Here is a 24,305-nt window from a genome sequence, read left to right as displayed (position 1 = left end):
CCTGACATGCTAGCATGATATTTATATAAGTACTGTAAAACCAAAAACCATAGCGCAACAGCCCCGAAGGACGTTGGCCAACCAAGCAGCCGCTGCTCAGTCCGGGGGTCTGCAGATTAGGAGGTGACGTGTTGTCGGCATGAGCAATCCACTCGGCCGTTATTCTTAGCTTTATAGACCGGGGCCGCTATCTCGCCGTTGAATAGCTCCTTGATTGTAATCACGTAGGCTGAGTGGACATCGATCCCGCTAAACATCACTGACCTGGCCAGGAATCGGACCCGGGCCTCTGGATAAGAGCCAGGCACGCTATCCGCACACCACAGGGCCAGCATGATTATATATTATGGTCTATAGTAATGATTAAGAAATAAACTTTGTAATGATTAAGGATTACTGGAATCGGTTGAGCAGTTCCGATTATTAGCCTTTATATCCAAGCAAATTCGCTGACTTTCTCTTTTTATAAGCATGGACTGCAAATATAAAACTAGCATAAATAAATAAATAAATAAATAAATAAATAAATAAATAAATAAATAAATAAATAAATAAATAAATAAATAAATAAATAAATAAGTACAGAAATTTAAAAAAAACGGTTTTGAGAGCTGGACAATTAGAAAAAGGAAAGAGATTCATTGGGAGTTACTAAAATGTGGTCTTGCAGGAAAATTACGAGGACATACTCGACTGAAAAAAGGACGAATCACGAATCGAGATGTTCTAAAGGAAATCAATGAACAACGGAGACTGATAAAGGATGTGGAAAGAAGGAAGTTACAATTTTTAGGTCATATCCTAAAACATAATTACTTCAAAGTAAACGTCTTTGAAGGAAAAATACTAGGAAACGAAGGAAGAGGAAGACCAAGATATACTTCGAGGATGTGAGAACCTTAATGGGATGTTAAAACCACAAGGAAGATATACTTCGAGGATGTGAGAACCTCGCTGGAATGTTAAAACCACAGGGAAGATATGCTTCGAGGATGTGAGAACCTTGATGGGATGTTAAAACCACAAGGAAGATATACTTCGAGGATGTGATACACTCGATGGGATGTTAAAAGCACAAGGAAGATATACTTCGAGGATGTGAGAACCTCGATGGGATGTTAAAAGCACAAGGAAGATATACTTCGAGGATGTGAGAACCTCGATGGGATGCTAAAACCACAAGGAAGATATACTTCGAGGATGTGAGAACCTCGATGGAATGTTAAAACCACAAGGAAGATATACTTTGAGGATGTGAGAACCTCGATGGGATGTTAAAACCACAAGGAAGATATACTTCGAGGATGTAAGAACCTTGATGGGATGTTAAAACCACAAGAAAGTGAAGATAACAACAGGATTGAGAGGAGAAGGGTTGCAGCGACAAGTGGATGATGATGAAATAAACACCACCATGTTTTGTGCAGATGCATATTAACTAATGGTCTCTGTTCGTTACCTTTTTACTAACATGCACCCACTAGTTTACACACACAGAGCTCTGTATATAAATCAGTTTCTCCAGAAAAAAGAATTTTTCATAATAAAATATTGTGTACAACTTTAGTAACTTTTTAACATTATGACTAAAAGCTACTGAACCATTCTTCAATTATTATGTTCCTTAATACAGACACAGTCATAGGCAACATCGTGCTGCCCAAGACATCTCCAGATGATCAGAAATTACTTACCTTATTTCAGTCATAAGGACTCTAGTGATAACAGGAACTCTCCTTTTCTTTGCACTAATGTATATCGAGTGTAACTAGTAATTTATTCAAAATAAATTGGACACTCTTATCCGTGGAAAGTCAAAGAATGTTTCAATGCATTTTAGGGGACAAGAACTAGTTGACAGTTTTCAAGATTATTTGCTGTATGCTGGTGAAATACATTAGAGTAAATACTTCAGTGCACAAAAATAAACGTTACTTCGAAATAGACATAGGTGAAAAATCTCTTAAAGCGATCATTATGTGAGCCAGCGTCGGGATTCGAATGCGGACCCTCCCACTCTCTGGATAAAACAGTTCCGCTATAACAGGTTGATAGAACTTATTTAATGTTCAGCTCTTCTGATGTAGAATTGACTTCTTAGCGCAACTTCCGCTGGTTATGCACTAAATTTAGTCAAATGCTAACAAGGCCGTGTTTCGTGGTGAGTTCTTCATCGCATACTTCAAGCCCTATACTGAGCTTCATTCTCTTTACGATTATTTTTTAAATACCACGAATTGCCTTTATGATAAATTGCGATTAGATATGACTGAAGCTGGCTCAATAATTTTTAAAAATGTCCTCAAATCGCAAAAAGGACGAATCGATTCCATTTGTTTCGTATTTTGGTTACATAGGATACTTGTAATTAAACTTTTATTGAATTACCTACAGAGATATATTTAATTTTACTCTAAGTCATACTTGCATCGCATTACGTCGTTAAGAAATCTCAGTAGGACGTATATTTTAAGATTAAAGTACACTGAGTGGCCAAAAGTCACGGGAAGGGGTGTCCCGTTAGTAAATGTGCCATGTATAACTCCTGAGCGTTGCGGCAAGCTGCAGCGTAGCCGAGCAGTCTGTTACAGACACCAGAATCGTGAAGATGGCAGTCGCGACGTAACCAACTTTGAACGTGGGATGATCATCGGCGCCCGGCACATGGGTCATAGCATTACGGAGATTACATGCGAATTCAAGTTTTCCAGGTCAACAGTGTCAAGGGTGGATCTTCCATATCGCGTAAACCGCCCCGCAAGTATAATAGATTAATAATATAACTCGGAAACAATATTTTTAGCCCATGGGTGAATAATGCAAATATTGATTATTATTATTATTACTATTATGACTTGTGAGGTATGGCTATGAAGTGTTTACATCCATTTATTAGTACTATTATTGTTTACGTAGTTATGTACGGACGATCGTATTATTTGTGAGGTTATGTCATGAAACATGCTGTATATATATTAATATGAGTTTATTTAATGTAAGAATACGTAACTAACAGTATATAATTTATTATTACCAGTATATATGATGTATAATCCAATGTAACATTGTACAACATACCGTAATATCCTGAACAACGCTATGTACGACGAGAACTATGTAGAACCTCTCTTACATTTTAACTGTGCTATTGGATACTCTAGAATTTACGAGAAGATATGTTGTATCATATCCTTCTAGAAGCTTGGACAGGTAACATATATAAGAGGCAGTCTTGATGGTAGAGAGGAGTTGGTTAACAGGAGTTGTTTTGATGAGACTTGTATTGAAGTCGTGTTAGCGGAGTATTTGAGGTCAAGTATGTGAATTGGTTTTGTTGTGTTGAAAGTTGACATGCATTTGCTGCAGTCTCTTCTTATTCTTTCGTAGTAGTGTTTTGTTTCATGATGGCAGTTCATTAGTGCGTGTGTGTAGAGGAAGAAAATAGAATTTGTGTAGTAATTTGTAAATAAACTAATGTACGCAACGGACAGCATTTTGTGTGCATCTTTGTGGATACATCAACCGCCGCACGGGAAGGCCACAGGTGTTAAACGAACGGATATCACGTCTCATCTGCAGAATCATACTGGGCGCTCGACGGGTTACTGTGAGTTGGATCACCGCCCAGTTGAATGTTGGAAGTCAGAAATTCATTTCTACCCGGACTATAAGGAGGTAACTGCACCGCATAAGCTTCACCAGCCAACGATCAATTCGTGTCTCTTTGTTGACACCTCGACACAGAGCTCAACGACGTGCATGGGGCCATGAACATCGGCAATGAACCATGGAACAGCGGGGGAGTGTTTATGGTCCAATAAATCTCAGTTCCAGTTGTATCGAGCTGATGGGTGCGTGAGAGTGCGGCGTATGCTCCATGAAGCTGTGGATCCTGCGAATCAACAAAGTTGTGTCCAGGTGGGAGCTAGCTCAGTTCTGGTCTGCGTGGCGTTCTCATGGTCGCAATTAGGCCCCCACTGTCCAGCTACAGGGAGTGCTTATGGGTGCACGTAATGTGGACATTCTTTCAGACCATCTGTACTCCCTTTGGACCTAGAATAAGTACCCTGATGGATATGCTATGTCTCAACAGCACAATGCGCCATGTCACCGCTCTGTGGTGGCACGCAGGTGGTTGGAGGAGCACTTCAGTGAAGTTACGACCATAGATTGGCCCTCCAGATCTCCAGATCTTAATCCAATCGAGCATTTTGTGGAATGCTATCGATGCTGGTGTACGCTCAATGAACCCCGAACCAACTAAACAACACCAATTATGGATAGCAGTGCAAGGTGCGTGGGTCCAGATTCACCCAGAACAATTCCAAGACCTTGTAGAATCGATGCCTCGCCGTATTGCTGTCTTCCCATGACTTGTGGCTACTCAGCATACTTATTTAGAAAACGTAGAACTAAATAATTTTCTGTATTCTACAGTTTTAAATATTTTTTAGGACTGAATACCTCTAATGGATTAATGAAGCCACAACGAAAGTTTTCCTCAGCGTGCTGTTACTAAACATCAATTGATATCACTTATTTGAAGTAAATTACTCCAGTCGTCCGTTAGACGAGATCAAATGATATCCCTAATTCGTAGTGATGTTGCCGTCGTTATGTATCGTTTCGTATGATTTGCAGTTCGTCCGAAAGCGAAATTTGGAGAAAAATGCCATAGTTTGTCTACGACGGTTTTACGGATCGGTAAACAAGATAATGAGTTGCATTTGGTCCGAGCCGAGGGCAACTCAACGGGGCCGGAAGGGACAGAAGGCAGGTGCTCAAGTCAAGCCTCAATAGTCTACCGACATGTGGAGCTGCCACCAAAGGAGTCACATGGCAAATAACGTGGTTGAAGGGTGGAGCCACTGACTGAACTTTGTCATGGGGTAAACCCCACCCGCGAATGAAAGATTTAATTATGTATTTGCCGAACGGCCAGAGATAAGATTGTAAGAATGGAGCTGAATTTAGAAGGGGTGGAAATATGAACAAATATGTCCCGATGGACAACATAATTTCAAGATCCGCCGAAGCAATGGAGCAGTCAGGAGACTAATTTTTAAGAAGTGTCTCTTTCCTTAACCAAATGGATTAAGATGACGGAAGGAAGTTACCTAAGATGGGCTTTACATTTCAAGGCCGAATGCGGTACATTAATGGACCTTTAATCTTTTATGAACACCTGTCGTTGAGTGCTAAGCTATTCGGTAGGCCCACTTTTGTTCTCAGAGATGCCAATTAAAGAAGCCACGCAATCCTGGATGGCGCTAACAGTGAAACTTAGTGCACTGTAAATCTGAGAACAACAAATTTTAAAGCGTCCTAAACACTGTTAGGATGTTGGCCCTCGGACGGAACACTACTCGGTCAGGTAGCAAGCCGAACCCGAAGCTACCTCTTCCTGGAATTCGGACGGAACACTGCGACACCGTTGTCGTCACTGTTCTCACTGAAGAAGAGAAGTAGTGCATGCACTCGGAAATGCACAGTCGCTTAAGTAGATAAAGATGAGAGCTTTTGAGTTCGCCCCTCGTATTCACAGCACATCACTGAAAATTTTTGATCGGTTTTCTTCAATATTTATTGTCGAAATAAAATATTTATTAAATAAAATTAACACACATTACTGTTCTCCATGGCTCATAATTACAAAAGAAATAAAACGTTTTTGGTCCCATGTTCAGTTCGACCTTAATTCTCGCAGTCCATGCCTCGTATAAAGAAACAACGCCCGTGTAGTTGGGAGTTATCTTGTCTATAGTATACTTCACTGAACACCGATCCACGAGATACCTCATTTGTAGCGCGGAAGCGACTTCAACACTCTGGCACATCTCAAGTGAATTCATAGTAATTTAGTCCTTCTTGCCTGGCAGATGTTTTCATACATTTTTAAAACTACATAGAGAGAGCTGAACGCGACGTTCTGTCGATTTCAGTTTACGCCATCATCCAGAGAGTGACTTATTTCGTTTCGAATACCAATGTTGGCTACATTTGCACTGGGTTCAGGATTAAGAAGAAACAGCTTTCTGAATATGTGGACTACTGTATACTATCGTCATGTATTAGGCCGAGGCATGATAAATAGAGTGAAAATAAAAGGACTGGCTAGCCACTTTATATTCAATAATCAGGTCCTATAGCCTGAATTTCGAAAGAAATTGCTTGGCAGATTGGTGGGAGTGAATGAAATGACCGCTCGCTACGGAAGCGCGTGTTACTCCATCACGTGGTCGTTTCGTAATTAAATGTTGTAAGGTAGTATCATAATAAATATGTAATAATTACCTTTCCAGAAGGAAATTGTGTACGTTTTGTTGTAAACATTTACCCGTCTGCCTTATTTTGAATCCTTTGGTAGTAGTAATAATTTTTATTCCTGGTTTTGGGTGATTACATTAGTACAGTATTGACGAGACAACATTTTACTCCGCAGGTGTGCGTGCACGGAAAACTGGCATTACGAAAATCAGTCCGTATATCACAGGCTTTTCTGACAAATTCTAAGTGATACATTCGATATTCCGATAGTGGCCACGCTTGTTAGTGCACTACGTCTATGGAACCGAACTCTGAGTTTGCGAGACGAGTGTGTTCGAATCCCGCCGTCGGGTATCCTCAGAATGGTTTTCTGTGCTTTCCCATTTTCACTTTTAGGCAAATGTGGGACATTTCCTGTTCATAGACCACAGCCAATTCCTTCCACCTTCTTACTCAGCTTCATTCACCATCATTCATTTCATCTTCCTTAGCTCCTCAGCTGAGGTTGGTGACAGGGAGGACATCCGTCCGTAAAAACATGCCATATAATTTCATCTCACCTTATCCTCGATCCCGTATCTGGAAATGGGACTAAGGGTATATTAGATATGCCGATATCTCTAGATCAGTGGTGCTCAACTTAATTTGCGGATGGGCCAAATGGCAGATTCCTAAACGAACCACAGGCTACATTATTTTCTAACACCTCCCCATCCTTCCCCAACACACAAATACATCCACACACACAGATGCCCCCTTCTTCAATCACCAACCAATTACCCAAACACTCACAATACCCGACAATACAAACAATAACCTGGCATTCAATACAAAAGAAACTGAGGAAAGTAAACAATACTCTTTAACTTTGGATAAACTTACCAATTAATGAGAGACGTGCGCCTCAATGCATGTCACACTGTCCAGTTTTCTACGTTTGGAAAGGGATATTTCCGTTCACAAATAAATTATTTAAACGATTTTAAATATCAGTAGTTCGTAAGAACGTTACTTCACACAAGGGAGTAAACCACAATAAACCTCCCAAACCACTTTCCGGGTGTAAACTGGTCATTTCTTGTGGATGTTCCAAGATAACTGTACCTCTATAATCTGCCATGGAATGCAGCAGATCTTTCAGTCTCCGGAGAAGTCTGCAGCTGTCATTTCAAGAAACGAATGGACAAATTCTAATCCTTACCTAATTTTAAGGTGGAAATAATTATGCATCTTAGAACATTCCTACAGTCCAGTGAAAGAAACATCACGTCAAGAAGAGAACTACGAATTATTCAGAGATATTTCTTATGGTTTATCTCCTTTCTACGAACATTACAACAAAGTTCTTACTAACTCTAAATGTCAATTCCGACCCTTCATGTGCGGCATATTATAAAGCTCTCTCTGAACCACAGATGCTGGTATCACAATGGTTGCCCTACGATCCTTAAGAAAAAAGTGACACAGGACCGTAAAAGAGGAAATTTCTTAATTTATTTCACATCGACTTTTGTATGTAAACTCTGACATAACGCCACTATTGCGGCAGACTTAGGATTTAGGCAGAAGTTATATATTTTCAAAAACTTCTGAAATTACAAAACGGCCCATTAACTAATGGCGTGTAGGTGCCGGAGGGGCCTGGTACAAATCTTTTGCTTTGACACCCGTAGGCGACCTGCGCGTCGTGACGAGGATGAAATGATGATGAAGACGCCACATACACCCAGTCTATTTATGGTTAAAATTCCCGACCCTGCCAAGAATTGAACCCGGGACCCCTGTGACCAAAGGCCATCACGCTAACCATTTAGCCACGGAGCCGGACAACATGTTCGGACTATATAATTAGCCGTCAGTGTCACCACGTGACCAGTCAGGTAAGTTAGTTCGCAATAAATAAATCAATAACATGACAGCCGTGACGATTCAGTAAGTTAAATGCGTTTTCTTTGTTTTTACAATTAGTTGTACGTCGCATCAACACAGATAGGTCTTATGGCGACGATGGGTTAGGAAAGGGCTAGGAGTGGGAAGGCAGCGACCGTAAACATTAATTAAGGTAAAGGCCCAGCATTTTATGAAAGTGGAAAAGCATGGAAAACCACCTTCAGGGCTGCCGACAATGAGGTTCGAACCCACTATGTCCCGAATGCAAGCTCACAGCTGCGTGACCCTAACCGCGTGGCCAGCTCGCTTGGTCTGGGTATTTGTTCTTGTATCAACTCACTCCACTTCGTATTCACACAACATACCACCATACAAATGTAAAAAATGTGAAATTTTATTCCTAAAATTAAGCAGCGTGAAGAGGGGAGGAAATTTTTTAAATATGTGTGATCGTTGAGGTTGGTTTGTTTAGCTATTTTTGCGATGTCCATTTTTTTTACAAGTTGCTACATTGGTTTATGTAAACCGAAACCATAAGATATATGGGATATTTATTATACATGATGGTGTGTGTATAAATGGTTAAATATTTCGAGCAGCGTACATTCTGTGAACAGTGAGTGATTGTCGCTGAGAAAATGGGATCACATAATTCGGCTTCCTAACCTGCTTAGCGAGATGTAGAGTAAGCTGTTTTCGATATCGTGGTAGCACGACTAGATGTATTCATTGAACACGCTTGCGATGCCAAGTTGTACTGGGGAAAGCATAGTTTATTATTGCACGCTTTGTCGGCTTTGAGTAGTGATTCTTAATACTTGAAACAAAATATGTTCGTGCTGTGGATTAGCGCATGAGCGCAATTATTCTGAAATCAGCTGATTTGATTTGGCAACGCAGCTCAGCTTTTTTACTCTCGAGCCATATCTGCCCTGTTCTTTCTTTCGAAATTCTCACTATAAAAACTTGCTGTCTATACAAATACAAAATTCAGGCTTCAACCCTAACTGTCTGAGACATTGTTGAGCCTTTTCAGTTTTTCTTCGAATTTTTGTATACATTATATCATGACCCTGCCATATCGATAATGGCTTTAATCAGGAGGTTTGAAATGACCATGCTTACACCTAGCTTCACCTTATACGAGCGTACGGGGAAGAGATTCCGACGTAATTCATCTACTTCCGTAGATGAGTGTTTACTCGTCTCCACGAGAGAACTGCACTGCACTCTCGGGAAGACCGAAATGTCCCTGATGCAGATTTACTTACAAGTGTTCAGTAAAATAATGATTTTGTCCTGGGCACATGTCTCAATCCTTGTCCCAAATCTTAACAGTTACACATACTTGGCCTACCACAGACCTTTACAAGCGTACTGTGATCAAATTCGAAGTAGGTCCTTAAAACTATAGTTGTTGATATTCATATGTTTAACTTCCAAATTTTCCATAGTACTATACATAGGGTAATTACGTAATTACAGCATTCAACGATTTTACTGTGAAACTGATTTTTTAATATATCAACTCGTGTAGAATCACATAGAATTGCCAGTTTATTTGGAATTCTAATTTTAGATAATGATAGTCTTTGGGACTTGAATTTTTATGGACAATGGTTCTGGATTCGAACAGAAAATAGAAGCATAATAAAGAATAATATTTGTGCAACATTCATAATATTGCACCAAGGTTTACAAGACGACAACGTTATTCGTGGTTTCATTGTCATCATGTTTCTCATGAAAACATTTACACCTTGGTGTATAGGTGAGGATAGTTTTGATACCTTTCGTTTCGACTTGGTTAGTTGGTAATTTATTTACCATTTGTTTTAATTTTCATGGAACAGAGATTTTCACAAGTAAATATCATCGGTGCAAGTTTAAAGAAACAACTGTAACGTAGACCATAGCCCTCTTAGAAGATATACCACTAAGAACAAAACTATTAATTACAGTCCCTGGTGCAACCTCTCTAGTGTTAATTAGTGTTCATTGCGCATATATGTACAACATTGTTTACGCTCCGTAACTTGTCAGTCATTGTCCATTATTGATGTTTAGTGAGGTATATTATGAACGTAGTAGTCCTCCACTGTCACCTAGACAAATTTGAGAAAAAATCCTTGTACTTATCATAAGCTGTTAATCAGCTGTTACCTCTAGCGACTGCGTTTGTACTGAAGCCAATTCCCTTGCTCCGGTCGTGGTTGCTATGTAGGGCGGTGGGGGGAATGTTGTAGGCATTAACTCTATTCAGTGAAGAAGGGATTGGGGGTAGGAGGGCGAGGGAAATGTTGTAGGCATTAACTCTGTTCACTGGAGAGGGGAAGTGCAGATTCCTCAACTTATAATGCTTGTTTGTGTATTAGGGATTAAATATAAGCTAAGGATTTTGATGAAATAAAAGTGTTGAACTGAATTAAAGAGTGTCCTGTAAGACATTACTTTTAGTGATAAATAATAATCTACTAAAACGTCCCGAGTGGTGAGAGCACTGCTTAAATGCAGAGAATTTACTAAACATAACGCACATTCCAGAGTTTAGCGCCAGAGTAGCCTCCTGGGGGATTCATTAAGCTGAAATGTAAAAAATGTGAAATTTTATTCCAAAAATCAAGCAGCGCGAAGAGGGGAGGAAATTTTTAAATATGTAAGATTGGTTTGTTTAGCTATTTTTGCGATGTCCATTTTTTTACAAGCTGCTTTACGTCGCACCGACACAGATATGTCTTATGGCGACGATGGGAAACGAAAGGGCTAGGAGTGGGAAGAAATCAGGCGTTGCCTTAATTAAGTTTCAGACACAGCATTTGCCTGGTGTGAAAATGGAAAACCACGGAAAACCATTTTCAGGGCTGCTGACAGTGGGGTTCGAACCCACTATCTCCCAAATACCGGATACTGGCCGCACTTCATTTTTTAGCTTCATTAATGTTGAAATACTTGTTTTTGTTTTCGATGTGTCAAATTTTAAGATCGGTGTTGATGTCTGTGATATGGTCATCTACGTTTTCTCCGGAGGCTGAATGCCGAGTGCATCTCTACCGCATTTTTGTGTTCTTTGATCTGGTGTGGAAATTATGTTTCTTTGGGCCTGTATATGTGACACTGTAGGGTGGTTATTGATATTCGAGTTCTTAAACTCCTAATTTGGAGAAAAGATATATGTATATTTGATTTTGTTTAGGTTGCACTTGCTATTTTGCTTTACGTCGCACCGACACAGATATGTCTTGTGGCGACGATGGGATAGGAAAGGCCTAGGAATGAGGAGGAATCGGCCGTAGCCTTAATTAAGGTACATCCCCAGCATTTGCCTAGAGTGAAAATGGGAAACCACGGAAAACCATCTTCAGGACTGCCGACAGTGGGGTTCGAACCCACTACCTCCCGATTACTGGATACTTGCCGCACTTAAGCGACTGCAGCTATCGAGCTCGGTAGGTTGCATTTACTGCTGTGTCTTTGCAGTGTGTTGATCGTTCTGAAGACTGCTTTATCTCACTTGTTTATAACATCACCAGTTCACAGTCAATGACAAGTAGGCCATTGACCTAGCTGTGAGGCACCTTTAAACAACAACAATAATAATCATCATAATCATAACTGACAAGTTTGCGCATAGTGAACAATATCATACATATGTGTGCATGATTTAAACTTGTTTGATAGAATCTGAGGATGTTCTTGTAGAACGAAACATGTAATTTTTTACAGGTATATTGTAAAGTTACATGTGTTACAATTGGTGTTTTCGACAGAATGAGAAGCTTTAAATTCACATTAGTTAGAACTGCTGTGTAGGTATACCTATCATGTAATTACTGTCTGGATCAGAATGCTGTCACTGAGACGTCACAAATACCGTTCGCTTATTTCCGAGGGCTTAATGGAATATGTGGAGGGCTTTGTTTGAGTTCAGATTCTGACTGCCAATCATTCATTTCACACAATGCCAACGAGATATATATTCATTTTGCTTGTCTGCTGAAAATGCTTGTTTCATTTCAGTCGCACGTTTAACGAAGTGCTTTTACAAATTTTAGTTCATAAAGTTATAGGAAATCCAAATATTATTGAATTATTGAATTCTATATCCTTGCCACTCATAGAAACCTTCGCAGGCGGGATTTATTCCTGGAAGATCTCGATGTAGCTCCTTAGTGAAGCAAAGTTGACTTTGAACCCAACTTATAGACCTAATGGAATATGGACAGAGATTTAAACACCTGCAGCCAAGCAAACGGCGTAGATCTATATACGATTGGCATTTAAAATAATATTTCCAGCGACAAAACTTCAGAATACTTATGAGTTATGAGACAACTAGCAGTTGAGAGAATATTAACAACAAAACTCCTGTTTCACAAATGACATACATAATGTGTCTGGAAATCTGGGTGGTGAAATGTTTTTCTGTTAATTAGTTAATTAATTAATTAATTAATTAATTTGCATGGCAGCTCTCTGAAAAATCTACCTCTTGAAATGCATATTTAGGGTACTGAAACTTCTTAATGGATTCAGTTTGTATTTAAAAAACATAATTCAATACAAAATTAATCTCATTATTATTAATTGTAATATTTACGTTGAAATCACATAGTATTGTGCTTTATCTAAAAATGTATGCTTTTATCACTCATTTATCTTTGAAAGTCAATCGACCATTCTAACCGGTAAACTACGCTGGTACTTACCGTTTTCCATGGACACGCGAGCCTTGAAACCGCCATAGTGGTGGGAGTAGTCGGACACAAAGCGCATGCGGAGTTTCGGGCCTTTGCTCTTGTACCGCTTCAGTTTCAGCTTGGAGCTCCAGTCACCGCAAAGCTTGCTGGGACTAGGAGAGGGTTCTGAGCTACCTGGGACGGGATCCTCGGAGATCTCTAGGAAATCGTAGCTGCAGCTGAAACATAACACAGAAAATATCGCATTCTGACCAAAAAACATTTGGACATAATAACATTTATTTTATAACCTTAAAAAAAGGTACATCATATTCCAAATGGGTTTGAGACAGTCAAATGAATAGCTCCTTTTGTGGATCAGTGGGAGAATGGCATCTTCCGGATCCCAAGATCGCCGGTTCAAACCTGGCACATGTAGTCCGTTTATGAAGGACAGAGAAAAGTACATTCAATATGTCATGTCATACGATGTCGGCATGTAAGAGGTCGGTCTCTGGTGATATATTTTATGTTTACCCGATAAAATTAATTAAAATTCAGCCATAGATCGTCCCAAGGACATGCTGTTTATTCTGCCATCTGGTAGATTGAAACGTTACGTGGACATTGACATGCAGGCAACACAGATGGCATCAGATCAAATCAAAATGCCTGAACACTGTAGCTGAGTTCAAACATTTATTATTATTATTATTATTATTATTATTATTATTATTATTATTATTATTATTATTATTATTATTATTATTATTATTATTATTATAGGGGCTGCCCTGCCGAGGCGGTAAAGGGGTGCTCGGTTCGCCCGGAAGGTCGTAGGTTCGAATCCCCGTCAGGAAGTCGTAAAATTGAAGAAACGAGATTTCCACTTCCGGAGGTGCATATGACCCTGAGGTTCACTCAGCCTACACCAAAAATGAGTACCAGGTTAATTCCTCTCAATGTGGCGTAGAGCTAACCACGCTACCCCATCACGTGCCGAGGCTAAAAATGGTAGAAGCCTTTACCTTCCACTTCTCCAAGGGCCTTCATGGCCTCTACGGAGGTGACTTAGCTTTGCTATCATTGTATTTCTAGTCAAACAACTGTTCAGACCGTTAGCACTTAGAACGGAAGTTAAGAATTTTTTATCATTTGTTTTACGTCGCACCGACACAGACAGGTCCTACGCCGCCTATGGTATAGGTCAGGACTGGGAATTGGAAGGAAGCAACCGTGGCGTTAATGAAGGTTCAACCTCAGTATATGCCTAGTGTGAAAATGAGGAGACATGGAAAACCGTTTTCAAGGTTGTCTACAGTGGGGTTCGAACCCACTTTATCCTGAATGCAAGGTAGTTACGTGTCCCATTACAAGAATTGTTAAAAGAACAATATTTTCAATCACGACTGAGCTGCATTTAGGGCTGTTGGCCGGAGGACAGATTCCCTACATATCACAGAAAAGTAGCTGTTGTTGAAGACTTTCGTCTGGAGCGTCGCATTGTATGGAAGTGAAACATGGTTGATAACTAGCTCAGAAAGAAAGCTTTCTAATGTGGTGTTAAAGAAGAGTGCTGAAGGAGAGATGTGTAGATCGAATCGTGAATTAACACATATTGAATAGAATTCGTGAGAAGAGATCGATTTGGCTAAATTTGACGAGAAGGGATAGAATGATAGGACACACCTTAAGACACCCAGGACTTGTTCCGTTGGTCTTTAAGGGAAGTGTAGATGGTTAAGAATGGTAGGAAATAAACCAAGGTATGAATATGACAAGGAGATTAGAGCAGATGTGGAATGTAGTAGTTACGCGCTCCGGGATTAAGAGCTCATTCCATCTCACACCGGATCGTCTCCAGACTTTAATACTCATGTTGGATATGTGAAAGCTTAAGCTGAACTCATTAGAATAGAGTATATGCTTCCACTGTTCTTCATACCATTGGCTATCAGTTGCTGTCTACCTCATACGAGCTTCCCGATAGTGTGGTTTAGGGGAAACGTTTGGTACAGACCTTCTTGATATCAGTCCATCATGCAGTAAATCTTGCACTGTTTATTCAGCATATTCGCTCCTACAGCCTTCCGAAGTTCCTCACGGAAAGGGGTGCTAGTAGCATGCTTACACACCTGAAAGATGACGCCTATTCAAATTTGTGCGATAGTCGACGAACAGTGAGGTCAGTAGCGCCACTATGACCTTGCAGTGTAAGTTTATTAGTCGTCTTCCGATGCTGAAGTTGTGAGGTAGGTGTGAGTCGAACATGCCTTTAAGAAGACGAGCAACGTTTCAGCAAGTATCAGCAGCCTACCGATTTTGAACGATGCCGTGCAATAAGGCTATGAGAAGGTGGATGTTCTTTCCGCGATACTGCAGAAAGACTTGGCAGGGATATATCTACAGTGCTTCGGTGTTGTCAGAGTGGTCAATGGAAGGTACTATCTCAGCCGCATTGCTGTGGTGGATCGTACTGCATCTGCAGCAGCCATTAAATCTTCAGTTAGCATCACAGTGACACAGAAAACTCTAACAAATAGATTACTTAAGGGACAGCTCTGAGGCAGATGTCCTGTAACGTTCAAAGCAAACATGAAATTCTAGGTGTAAAACTCATTTCTAAAGATAATAGGCAATTTGATATCTTTGTAGTGTGCAGAACGGGAAAGGGTAGCGCTGACACGCATTCAGAATTATTTGATAAGATAATCATCTATGTGGGAAACGACATGGAAAGGAATGTGATTGTAGCGGGAGACATGATTTTACCAAATGTCATTTGGGAAGGAAATGCGAACGACAGGAAGCATGGCCAACAAATGGCAAATAAGTTAATATGGGAAGGACAGCTGAGTCAGAAAGTGATGGAACCAACTAGAGGGAAAAATATCCTGGATGTGGTGCTGGTAGACACAGATGCGCTCTATAGAGAAACCGAAGTAACAACTGGTATTAGTGATCATGAAGCTGTTTCTGTCGTAGTTCAAAATAAATATCATAGAAAGGAAAGTCTTAAAAGTAGGACTATTAGGCAGTACCATATGACTGATAAAGCAGGCATGAGGGAGTTTTTAAATAACTATGATCGGTGGAAAACGGTAAATTAAAATATAAAACAGACTCTGGGATGTGTTTAAAGCAATTGTTGAGGAATGTGAAAACAGGTTTGTACCTTTAAAGGTGGTAAGGAATGATAAAGACCCACTATATTATAATAGAGAAATAGAGAGACTAAGAAGGAGGTGCGGACTGGAAAGAAATAGAGTTAGAAATGGCGGTAAAAGTAAGGAGAAATTGAAGGAACTTACCAGGAAATTGAATCTAGCAAAGAAGGCAGCTAAGGATAACATGATGGCAAGCATAATTGGCACTCATACAAATTTTAGTGAAAAATGGAATGGTATATATGTACTTTAAGGCAGAAACAGGTTCTTAGAAGGACATTCCAGGAATAATTAATGAACAAGGGGAGTGTGTATGTGAGGATCTTCAAAAGGCAGGACTATTTAGTCAGCAGTATGTAAAGATTGTTGGTTACAAGGATCATGTCCAGTTGGAGGAGGAGACTAATGCCAAAGAAGTATTAAAATTTACATATGATGCCAATGATATTTACAATAAGATACAAAATTTGAAAACTAGAAAGCGGCTGGAATTGATAAGGTTTTGGGGGATATACTAAAGGCAATGGGTTGGGATATAGTACTATATCTAACGTACTTAATTGATTATTGCTTGGTTGAAGGAGCTATACCAAAATGAATGGAGAGTTGCTATAGTAGCCCCTGTGTATAAAGGAAAGGGTGATAGACATAAAGCTGAAAATTACAGACCAGTAAGTTTGGCATGCGTTGCATGTAAGCTTTGAGAAAGCATACTTTCTGACTATATCAGACATGTTAGCGAAATTAATAACTGGTTCGATAGAAGGCAGTTCGGTTTTAGGAAAGGTTATTCCACTGAAGCTCAACTTGTAGGATTCCAGCAAGATATAAGAGATATCTTGGATTCAGGAGGTCAAATGGACTGTATCGCGATTGACCTGTCTAAAGCATGTGATAGGGTGGATCATGGGAGACCACTAGCAAAAATGAGTGCTATTGGACTGTCGTTCGCATTTCCTTCCCAATTGACATTTGGTAAATTCAGATCTCCCGCTACAATCGCATTCCTTTCCATGTCGTTTCCCACATAACGGATTATCTTATAAAATGTTTCTGAATGCGTTGTATCTTATTGTATCTTATTGTGACTGAATGGGTTGCTATATTTCTGGAAAATAGATCTCATAAAATTAGAGTAGGCGAAGCTTTATCTGACCCTGTAATAATTAAGAGGGGAATTCCTCAAGGCAGTATTATTGGAACTTTACGTTTCCTTATATATATAAATGATATGAGTAAAGAAGTGGAATCAGAGATAAGGCTTTTTGCGGATGATGTTATTCTGTATAGAGTAATAAATAAGTTACAAGATTGTGAGCAACTGCAAAAATGACCTCGATAATGTTGTGAGATGGACAGCAGGCAATGGTATGTTGATAAACGGGGTTAAAAGTCAGGTTGTGAGTTTCAGAAATAGGAAAAGTCCTCTCAGTTTTAATTACTGCGTTGATGGGGTGAAAGTTCCTTTTGGGGATCATTGTAAGTATCTAGGTGTTAACATAAGGAAAGATCTTCATTGGGGTAATCACATAAATGGGATTGTAAGTAACGGGTACAGATCTGTGCACATGGTTATGAGGGTGTTTAGGGGTTGTAGTAAGGATGTAAAGAGAGGGCATATAAGTCTGTGGTAAGACCCCAACTAGAGTATGGCTCAAGTGTATGGGACCCTCACCAGGATTACTTGTTTCAAGAACTGGAAAAATACCAAAGAAAAACAGCTCGATATGTTCTGGGTGATTTCCGACAAAAGAGTAGCGTTACAAAAATGTTGCAAAGTTTGGGCTGGGAAGAATTGGGAGAAAGAAGACGAGTTGCTCGACTAAGTGGTATATCCCGAGCTGTCAGCGGAGTGGCGTGGAATGACATTAGTAGACGAATAATTTTGAGTGGCGTTTTTAGAGTGAGAAAGATCACAATATGAAGGTAAAGTTGCAATTGGGGCAAATATTCATTTTAGGAATGGGAGTTAGGGATTGGAATAACTTACCAAGAACGATGTTTAATACATTTCCAATTTCTCTGAAATCATTTAAGCAAAGGCTAGGAAATCAACAGATAGGGAATCTGCCACCTGGGCGACTGCCCTAAATGCAGATCAGTATTTATTGATTGATCGATTGATTGATTGATTGATCGATTGATTGATTGATTGATTGATTGATTGATTGATTGATTGATTGATTGATTGATTTAATCGATTGATTCGTGCCACTAACTTCAAATCACTTACATTCGCTACTTCAGTGGTGTCAAGCTAGAGCTCATTGCAAGGAGGAGATATGCTGTGTTCTCAGATGAGATCCGTTCCTGTCTTGGTGCCAGCGACGGCAGTAGTTTGGCAAGAAGGAAGCCAATTGAGCGCATGGAACTAAGCTGTCTGCTGCGTCGATACACTGGACCTACACCAGGAGTTATAATCTAGAGAGTGATTCACTTTTACAGCGGGGACACCCTCGTCGTTATCCCAGTAACCTTGACAGCGAATTTATGTTAGACCGGTAATTAACTGGTTGTGGTGCCATTCATTCGCAGTGTTCAAGGGAGTGTTTCCCAACAAGGTAAGACGCGTCCTCAAACCGCTGCTTTCACTCAAGCTCTTGAGACAGTCGACCAGTTGCCTTGCCCTGCGTGATCAGTTGCGGCGACAAACGGGGGGCAGTCGCCCCCCTACTTTGTGGAGAAAGAAATTATTCCATTTTAGCCGTCTGAAACTAGGAATATAGGAGTATTTTTTTTTTTATATAATCACTTTGTACAAGCCCTATTTTCTTATCAGCTAATTCTTTACTTTATTTTCGCTAATTATTAGTGGCAATATTCACAAAATGTCGCTCGTCGCGGCTAACTGATTTGCATAGCGCCACAGCAAGTAGTGGGGACTTTGCATATACTGTGAAAAAGGGTACCGGGGGTATAATTTTTGGCCAAGATCATGGACACTGAGGTATGGTTCACCGACTTGCCGCGCACATTCGTCCGTCTAGCAGTCTCTTCACTGTCTGTTAGTTTCTTTGTGTATAGGCCTAGTCAAATACTAAATGATTTTAATTGCATAATCACACCGTACTTCTATTTAATTGTAATAGATGTATGTATTGTTCCTTTGGTGAAATTTTTATTGTATTGAATCAGAATCTCAAATTATTGCCACCTCTCTGTGAAAATTAGTTTAGAGAGCATAAATAATTTCCACTTTGGAGGTTTTTTTCCAGTTTATTTGCATACACCACGCCGTCTTCCACCCTCCCAGCGCCCCCCCCCCCGCTATATTCCACCAACCCATGTACTTTTTGTTGTCTGTACATTTTTTGACACCCCCCTACTTTTAATTCCCAATCGGCGCTACTGTGCGAGATCACCGGACCTTTCACCCATTGAGCACATATGGGACATTATGAGCCGGCGAATCCAGAGTCATCCAATACCAGCATTACCCGTTGCTGATTTGAGTGATCGAGTGCAACAGGCGTGGAACCGCATCCCACAAAATGACATACGGTTTCTACACGAGGATATATTAAGAATGCCTGGAGAAACTAGAAAAGGGATAACTGATGTGGGGAACGAAAGACTTGGAAAAGAAGTAACCGGACGATATGGAAGTGGGAAAAGGAATGGAATTAGTTAAGTTTTGTGAGAGGAATGGAATGATTGTAGGCAACACATGGTTTCGGAAGATAAACAGCAAGAAAATTACAAGATAATTATGTTATTTGCTTTACGTTCCATTAACTACTTTTACGATTTTCGAAATGACGGAATTTAGTCCCGCAGTAGTTCTAGTAAATCTACTGACAAGAGGCTGACGTATTTGAGCACCTTCAAATACCATCGGTCTGAGCCAGGATCGAACCTGCCAAGTTGAGGTCAAGAAGAGCCACTCAGCCCGGCAAAATTACAAGATATTGCTCGAGTCACAGCAGGATAAAATGAGAAGTTGATTACTTTTTGGTGTCAAGGACAAATCGATGCACGCTTGCATGCTTGCACTTAAAATCAAAGTGACTACAGTGGTTAATTCTGTACAATCACGTGACATGTCTTCTCGCGCAAGGGACCGATGACCTAGATGTTAGGCCCCTTTAAGAAACAAACATCATCTTTTCGTGCATACATGACCCTGTGACCTTGGAACTTTAATCAAATAAATATGTTACCTACATAATTTCTTAGCCGAAGTTACATTCCTCTAAACTAATGGTAGGATACTATAATTGGCGTCTTACCAGTGACTTGTAAGCACTCTCATTTTCATCCTTGCTACAACTGCCAAATACCATCATAACCATATGAAGAGATCTGGAAACTATTTAGGATTTCGTTAATGTAATTACCCCAATTTCTCTTTGTTCTCTGTCTGACGTGCATACACTTGTATGAAATCCTTCACTTCGTTCCTCATTCTCAGCCTGATTTTCACTATCCTGTCACTGCTGTACCCTACCATATCAATGTGGTGATGTATGAGGACAAAATGTGTTCCAGAAATATATGTGAGGATTCTAAAGGAAATGAATGCAAGGGCAACGACCCTAGTTAAGAGTAGGTAGAACAGAAAGATTCAATCTGGAAGAAAGGTTATACCAAGGATCAGTATTCAGCCTATTCCTCTTTGACTTGGCAAATGATGTGATTGTGAGAGATGTGAAGAGAAAAAAAAAAAAACACCACGGAGTATCATGTTCGCGGATTATATCGTCCTGTGCGAAGAATCCAGAGATACGGTGGAAGAAATCTGGAGAAATGGATGGTATAGGAATTAGGAGTTGGAGGAGAATACGTGGAAATGAAAGGTCAAGAACATTTGTCCATAAAAATCCAAACAGATTATCAGCGACAGTATCACCAAATATGGCCAAATACCTTATTCGTAGTTTGTTGGAGTTAGGTCATACAGATTTTCAGTGATAGTATCACCAAAAGATGGCAACATACGAAGTACGAAACGTTACGTTCTGTAAACAAGTTCAAATATTCAGGGTCTAATATTGCAACATGTGGTGTTAGAGTCAGAAAATACAAAGTGTCTGGATGAGGTAGAGAGAGACGAGTATGGTGTTATGTGACAAGAATGTGAGCTGTTGAATAAAAGGTAGAATATATCAATCAGTGGTTAGACATGCATTGTTGTATAGTGCAGAGGCATGGGAAATTACTAGGGCCCAGGGAAAGGAAATTGAAGTTGTATAAATAAGGATGCTGAGATTGATGACTCTAGTAACAACGAGGGACCAAATAAGAACAAATATATCAGAGGGGCAGTGGAGGTTGGACAGATGAGCACAAAGATAGAGGAATCGAGACTAAGGAATGAGTATTGCATAGGAAAGACATTTGGAAAATTGAAATTATAGTGGGAGAAGAGGGGGGACTGAAAATGAGTTGAAAAAAGCAAGGTAGAAGAGTATATCGCCGGCCCCGTGGTGTAGGGGTAGCGTGCCTGCCTCTTACCCGGAGGCCCCGGGTTCGATTCCCGGCCAGGTCAGGGATTTTTACCTGAACCTGAGGGCTGGTACGAGGTCCACTCAGCCTACGTGATTAGAATTGAGGAGCTACCTGACGATGAAATAGCGGCCCCGGTCCAGAAAGCCAAGAATAACGGCCGAGAGGATTCGTCGTGCTGACCTCACGACACCTCGCAATCTGCAGGCCTCCGGGCTGAGCAGCGGTCGCTTGGTAGGCCAAGGGCTGTAGTGCCATGGGGTTTGGTTTGGTTTTCTAGAAGAGTATATCGGAGCGAAAGGCTGGAGAAGAGAAAATGTCGAAGATTGGAAGTAATGCGGAGAAAAATAAAGGAAAGAAATGTAAACCACATGTAGAAATGGGAAAAGAAGAGAAAGAAGAATCATAAGATAACGAGAAGATTGACATTTAGTGTTTACCTTAGCTGTAAATATGATAACTGTAAATAATTTGAAAAAATATAAATATACGTAAAAATTAACAGTAAATAAACCGGAAAACAAAGACATTTATAAAATTGTTTAAACACTTATCTGCTTTCTCACACCCTAGGTTCCGTATCTAAAAGGGTTCAGCAGAGCATTTTCTATTTCCTGTTCTTCTTGCGCGAATTTACTGAAACACCCTGTATTTCTTTTCAGTCCCCTAAACGAATCATAAATTTAAGGAAGAGGCAAGGAACAGAAACGTACCTGCTGAACGGGAAGTTACTACCATTTCGTAAACTTTCTAATGTTAGGAAGGGTTTAAATGTGAAGTCTGCCACCTGATTACCTACTCTGGTTGCGAGATGATGCGAGGGTGGAGAGGAAGTGCCATCTTCCTTGCGCCAGAGATGGGAGGCGGGCAGCTAATGGCGAAATCTGATAGTTGACACTATGTCGACTGAGCCTAGCTGAGCAATCATTGGCTATTTATAGAAGGAGAAGGAAAAGAACTGAGCAAACTTGAGCTACAGGAGGCCACCAAATCAAAGTTGGGAATACTGGAGCCAAGGAACAGGAGCGAGAGGAAGATTATCTTGTGAGTCCATACGATAATATTTAGATAATAAAAGCGGAATTTTTATTACGCTAATTTAATATTTCACAAATTTCAGTTATACCTAAACGGTTACGATGAAACGTGTAGCATGCTATAGTCCTTGACTGTGGATTATTTCAATAATGTCGAAGTATGTCCTTAATAGTTTATACTGATGTACTTTTTCTGCCAGGCTCTTCTCGATTACATGGGATTGGCGCTAATGTGTGTTAAGCCCAGTTTTACAATTACATGTCTTTCCTGACGCCAACTGTATGAGGAGGGATGTATCCGATACTGTGAGTTTATGTGATGCCAGTGGGATGTGTGTCTTGAAACGAACACAAACCCTCAGCCCCAGCCAGAGCAAATAATAAGTGGCTAAAATCACTGGTCCAGGAATCAAACCTCGGACCCTGAAAATCGAAGCCGAGGCTGATCATTCGACAAGGAGCTGGGATTCCTAGTTTTTACTGATCGATATCGATATATCGATATATGTATGGATTTAAATCACTGCTGAATAAACAGTCCACCGTGCAAACTTGTATAATAATGATATTAGATTTACACGGAATGGGATGAAACAAAAATAAGGAACGAACGGTAAATGCACATTAAGACTCTGAACAAGGAAGAATTCGATTAAATTGACTGAGTCAGAAACAAGTTTAGTCACACCTTTGCCTGTGACTAAAAAGAAATTTCGAGTTGGTAATGAGCTCGCTTAGTTACATGTTACCGGAAATCTCCAGGTGTCGATAACTTTCCTGTTGAGCTCATCAAGTAGCTTAGTGATACTGTGAATGACAATCTGTATGAACTAACTCCAACAAACTACGAATAGAGTATTTAGCCATCTTCGGTGATACTATCACTGACAATCTGTATGAACTAACTCCAACAAACTACGAATATAGTATTTAGCCATCTTCGGTGATACTATCACTGACAATCTGTATGAACTAACTCCAACAAACTACGAATAGAGTATTTAGCCATCTTCGGTGATACTATCACTGACAATCTGTATGAACTAACTCCAACAAACTACGAATAGAGTATTTAGCCATCTTCGGTGATACTATCACTGACAATCTGTATGAACTAACTCCAACAAACTACGAATAGAGTATTTAGCCATCTTCGGTGATACTATCACTGACAATCTGTATGAACTAACTACAACAAACTACGAATAGTGTATTTGGCTATCTTTGTTGATACTATCACTGACAAACTGTATGAACTAACTCCAACAAACTACGAATAGTATATTTGGCCATCTTTGGTGATACTGTCAATGGCAATCTGTATGAACAAACTCCAACAAACTACGAATAGTGTATTTGGCCATCTTTGGTGATACTATCACAGACAATCTGTATGAACTAACTCCAACAAACTACGAATAGTGTATTTGGCCATCTTTGGTGATACTGTCAATGGCAATCTGTATGAACTAACTCTAACAAACTACGAATAGTGTATTTGGCCATCTTTGGTGATACTGTCAATGACAATCTGTATGAACTAACTCTAACAAACTACGAATAGTGTATTTGGCCATCTTTGGTGATACTGTCAATGACAATCTGTATGAACTAACTCCAACAAACTACGAATAGTGTATTTGGCCATCTTTGGTGATACTGTCAATGACAATCTGTATGAACTAACTCCAACAAACTACGAATAGTGTATTTGGCTATCTTTGGTGATACTATCACAGACATTCTGTATGAACTAACTCCAACAAACTACGAATAGTGTATTTGGCCATCTTTGGTGATACTATCACAGACAATCTGTATGA

General features: G+C 40.0%; 1 protein-coding gene across 1 annotated transcript in view; it reads right to left on the bottom strand.

Annotated features, from left to right (window-relative positions):
• The window catches only part of LOC136874512 (uncharacterized), a 799,993-nt gene that overhangs the window by 385,392 nt on the left and 390,296 nt on the right, over positions 1–24,305 (bottom strand). Inside the window, exon 7 of the mRNA XM_068227822.1 lies at positions 12,864–13,072. Coding sequence (XP_068083923.1) covers positions 12,864–13,072 — 209 coding nt within the window. The remainder of the gene's footprint in view (positions 1–12,863; positions 13,073–24,305) is intronic.

Source organism: Anabrus simplex, chromosome 5 (genome assembly GCF_040414725.1).
Source record: "Anabrus simplex isolate iqAnaSimp1 chromosome 5, ASM4041472v1, whole genome shotgun sequence".
NCBI classification, from domain to species: Eukaryota; Metazoa; Arthropoda; class Insecta; order Orthoptera; family Tettigoniidae; genus Anabrus; species Anabrus simplex.
The sequence above is the reverse complement of the archived record's forward strand: the minus strand, read 5'-3'. Positions and strand labels throughout refer to the sequence as shown.